Genomic DNA, 4,570 nt, shown 5'->3' on the forward strand with positions numbered 1-4,570 from the left:
AGTTGTGAGTAGAGCGCAGTGGTGTCATCATAGCTCACTGCAGCCTCAAACTCCTGGGCTCAAGCAATCCTGCCTCAGCCTCCCAAGTAGCTGGGACTACAGGCATATGCCACTACACCAGGATGATTTTTTTCTGTTTTTAGTAGAGATGGGGTCTTGGGTCTTGCTCTTGTTCAGGCCAGTCTCGAACTCGTGGCCTCAAGCTATACTCCCGCCTTGGCCTCCCAGAATGCTAGAATTATAGGCATGAGCCACCACACCCAACTGCATTTTTCTTTTGATGCAAAATTTTTAATAAATACCTATAAGTTGCCAGGCATGATGGCTCACATCTGTAATCCCAGCACTTGGGAGGCTGAGGCAGGAGGATCACTTGAGGCCAGAAATTCAAGACCAGCCTGGGTAACACAGTGAGACCCCATCTCTACAAAAAATTTTTTAAAATATCAGCTATGTATTGTGACTCGTCCTGTAGTCCTAGCTTCTGAGGAGGCTGAGCCAGGAGGATTGATCACTAGAGCCTGGAGTTTCAGTGAGCTGTTGTCATGCCACTGCACTCCAGTCTGGGCAACAGAACAAGACCCTCTCTCACAAAAAACAAACAAAAACTTACACAGTGTTTCCCTGTACCCTCACCCACACTGAGTATCATAATTTTCTTTTAATTTTTACCAGTTGCTTTGGGGTAAATATTACTTTACATTTTTTTGATTACTAATGAGGTTATATATGGTCTTCTCAACTAGTTTTTAAGCTTTTAGAGAGCAAGGGCTGAAATCATCTACCACCTTCATATCTGCTTACTGAACATTTGCTATAATAATTGAATGAATGAATGCTGCGAAACTATTTCTGCTGTATTAGGTTGAGGCTGAAGAAAGGATGAGTTAGCTAAGTGTGTGAGAGGTTAAAGAAAGCCAAAATTGCTCAGTGCATGTGTGCCTTATGTAAAGCAAGTCTTCCTTTTCTTCTCTTTTCTTGTCTTTTGTGAGAGGTAGGATAGTGAGGTGATTAAGAGTCCAGGCTCTGGAGGCAGATTTCCCAGCTTTGCCTCCTATTAACTGTGCAACTTTGGGCAGTTTACTTAATTTTTGTATTTCAGCTTCCTCATTGGTAAAATAGCGAATGGCAGTACCTTATAGGGTTGCTTGAGGGTTAAATTAATAAATATTTGTAAATGGTGTGGAGTTGGTGTTTGGCACTCAATATGTGTTAACTGTCATTTCTTTTGCAAATACGGTACAATTGGCCCTTTTCATCCGTGGATTCAACCAACCATGGATTGAAAATATTCAGAAAAAAAATCCCACAGAGTTCCAAAAAGCAAAACTTGAATTTGCCACGTGCTGAATGCTACACTGAATCCATACAAATGAAGTGATATGTAGGCGTTATATTAGGTATTATAAGTAATCTAGAGATGATTTAAAATACAGGGGAGGATGTGTGTAGGTTATATGCAAATTCTATGCCATTTTACGTAAGGGATTTGGGCATTTGTGGATTTTGGTATCCATGGGGGCCCTGGAACAAATCACCACGATACCAAGGGACAACTGTATTTGAGTGTCTGTAATGTGTTAGGCCTGTGGGGAGTACAAACAAAGTTGACAAGGACCCTACTTTGAAGAAGCTTATAGACTTAAGGCTTCTTTAGGGGAATGTTGAGACATTGGCAGGGCTGGATGACAGGGTATGGACTGGAAGGAGATAATTATTTTTTAAATAGTAACCTAAATCTCTTCCCCAATCAGAAAGGAAGGGTTTTGTAGGCTAAACTAAGGAATTTGGATTATATTTTAAGTGATGGAAAACCAGTGGTGGATTTATAGCTGGATTAGATTTGCATTTGAAAGCAATATAGAGGCTAGACTAGAGGGGAGAGGCTAGAGACTATTGGCCACAGTCGACGGGAGGGGAGAGCTGAACAGGCCTGATGAGGGAGTGGTCCGGTGACTAGATGGGAAGCGATCGAGTCGAGAGACAGTTAGGAAATAGAATTATGGGTGGTGATTGTTAAAGGAGTAAAGTATAGTTTAGAGAATTTTAAACCCCTTCAGTGTTGTAGAGGTGGTCTGGAAAGCAAACTCTGGATGTGAATGAAGTTAAATACTTTATAAAATCACAATCACTTTATAAAAGGAATGATTTTTTTTTTTTTTTTAGACAGGTTCTCTTGCTGGGCTAGAGTGCAATGGCATCATCATACTAACAGCTTACTGTAACCTTGAACCCCTGCGCTCAAATGATTCTTCTGCCTCAGCTTCCCAAGTAGCTAGGACTACAGGCATGAGCCACTATTCCTGACTAATTTTTTTTTATTTTTGTAGAGACAGGGTCTCGTTGTCCAGGCTGGTTTCAAACTCCTGAGCTCAAACAATCCTTCCGCCTCGGCCCTGCAGAGTGCTGGGATTACAGGTGTGAGCCACTGTGCCTCGCCCAAAAGAAATGATATTTTAATTGCAAAAAGATAGAGCATCATATCAGAATAAAGCATAGTACTTTAATCCTTAACCTGTGAAAGACTCACCAGAATCCTTCTTTTTTTCTTTTTCCTATACTGGTCCATAGACCAGCATTTGGGAATCGCTAATGTAGTCTGATCCCCTCCTTTTGAAGATAAGAAAACAAGACCAAAGTTACAAATCTTCATGTCAGAATTTGCACTAGGATCCAGTTCTTGACAGGTATTTTAGTGCTGTGGTCTCCAAGCCTGGGCCATGGCCCGTTACTGGTCCCCCTAATCCCAGTCAGTGGAAAAATTGTCTTCCATGAAACTTAGGAACCGGGCCACACAGCAGGAAGTGAGCGGTGCGCAAAGTGAAGCCTCGTCTGTATTTACAGCTGCACCAGCTGCCTCCCCATCACTCAAAGCACTGTCTGAGCTCCGCGCCCCCCCCACAGAAAAATTGCCTTCCATGAAACCGGTCCCTGGTGCCAAAAAGGTTGGGGATCGCTGTTCTAGTGTGTTTTCCATAGTCCTATGCTGTGCTCTTCAGATCTGAAAGTGGTTTACCATTTATAAAATATTGACTTGGCTTTTGGTTATAGAGGTTAATGTCAGGTGAGTTAAGCATCTAGGTTTCAGGCCAATAGAACCCAAGACCAAACCATGGTGTAGGTAGGTCATGGATGTACGTAGAAGTAGCAGCCAAGAACGTCTTTTAAGACTTTTTACTCCATCCACTTACTAGACTCAGTTCCTCATCCCAAAATAGTTTGAGGTTTAGTGTTCTTGGTCAGTTGATTAGTGGCTCTTAAAGTATGAAATAGCATGTGTGAATCTATATTTCCAATCCTTGGATATGTCTGAAAGTTTTTGAATTAAGCTGAACATGCTACTTCATACTAGGAAAACATAACCAATTAAGACATTTTAAATTATTTCTCCTATGCAGCTGTCAGCATTATGTTTTCAACTCCACTTAACTGAGTTTAACATACTATAACGCAAAGACTTGGGAGACTTCATCCTTTGATCTGAATAGGCTACAGAGGGTTCAGATTTACAACAAGATGATATTAAAAGTGCCCAGCTTGCAAATTAAACAATTGTGCTGCTGTGTCAGGTCCCACTTAGGTTTGTGAGATAGGAGAAAAACCTGAAACGATTTCAAGGCTAAGGATTGTAGTGTCAGGCAGGTTGAGGACTGAGAAGAGGTGAAACACCCTAGAGGCATCCCTGTGCAGACTGCTTTCTTTCCAGGCCCCCTGTGCTCCTAGAGGATGAAGAAAAGACAGTTGAGTAGACTCAGAAATTGGGCAGATACTTTTTTTTCCTTACAAAAAGTACCTTAGTTCACATGGGAGGTGGTTTGCTAAAATCTCCCACTATAACTGTAACTTTTATCTGATCTCAAAATCTGGTCTCAATCCTGGGCTCAAGCAGTCCTCTTGCCTCAACCTCCTAAGTAAACAGGATTACAGGCACAAGCTGCTGTACCCGTTTACTTGAAATAAGTTTTAAAAGTAGACCACAATTATAGTACCAAGTTTTGAGAGGAGTTAAGAAGCAGCATTTGAATATTTTTATAAATTATTTTGAATAATGTACATGTGGTTATTAATATGAGCAATGACAGCATTTGAGGAGGAAACTAGAGAATAAAGCAAAAAGTTGTGTTTGAGTTTTTAAACTGGAGGCTATTTTTCAGTTTTAACTTGTACACTGTGAAGTGTGTGTGCACATGGACTTGAACGACCCAGGATGATATCTAGGATGACGTAGATAATCAGTTCTGGGAGGCTAGCTTATACTAAAAACTTGGGTGATTAGTCCTAAGTTAGACACATCATACCAGAATGAGAATTGATTTGCACATTAAGTCTTTTGGTTTCTGCAGGTTTTGTAGTGCATCCCTGAGCATGAGTGCAGAATGAAGCGACGTTTGGATGACCAGGAGTCACCGGTGTATGCGGCTCAGCAGCGTCGGATTCCTGGCAGCACAGAGGCGTTTCCTCACCAGCACCGGGTGCTTGCCCCTGCCCCTCCGGTGTACGAAGCAGTGTCTGAGACCATGCAGTCAGCCACGGGAATTCAGTACTCTGTAACTCCCAGCTACCAGGTAAA

The 4,570-nt window shown here is 41.8% G+C and overlaps 1 protein-coding gene across 2 annotated transcripts in view; it reads left to right on the plus strand.

The window, feature by feature from the left end:
• Window positions 1–4,570, plus strand: part of SIN3A (SIN3 transcription regulator family member A) — a 66,235-nt gene that overhangs the window by 14,625 nt on the left and 47,040 nt on the right. For both annotated transcript variants that reach the window (XM_012640581.1, XM_012640582.1), the window contains exon 2: window positions 4,344–4,565. In XM_012640581.1, coding sequence (XP_012496035.1) covers window positions 4,377–4,565 — 189 coding nt within the window. In that variant the 5' untranslated portion in view covers window positions 4,344–4,376. The remainder of the gene's footprint in view (window positions 1–4,343; window positions 4,566–4,570) is intronic.

This window comes from Propithecus coquereli, unplaced genomic scaffold (assembly GCF_000956105.1).
Source record: "Propithecus coquereli isolate 6110/MARCELLA unplaced genomic scaffold, Pcoq_1.0 Scaffold155, whole genome shotgun sequence".
Classification (NCBI taxonomy): Eukaryota; Metazoa; Chordata; class Mammalia; order Primates; family Indriidae; genus Propithecus; species Propithecus coquereli.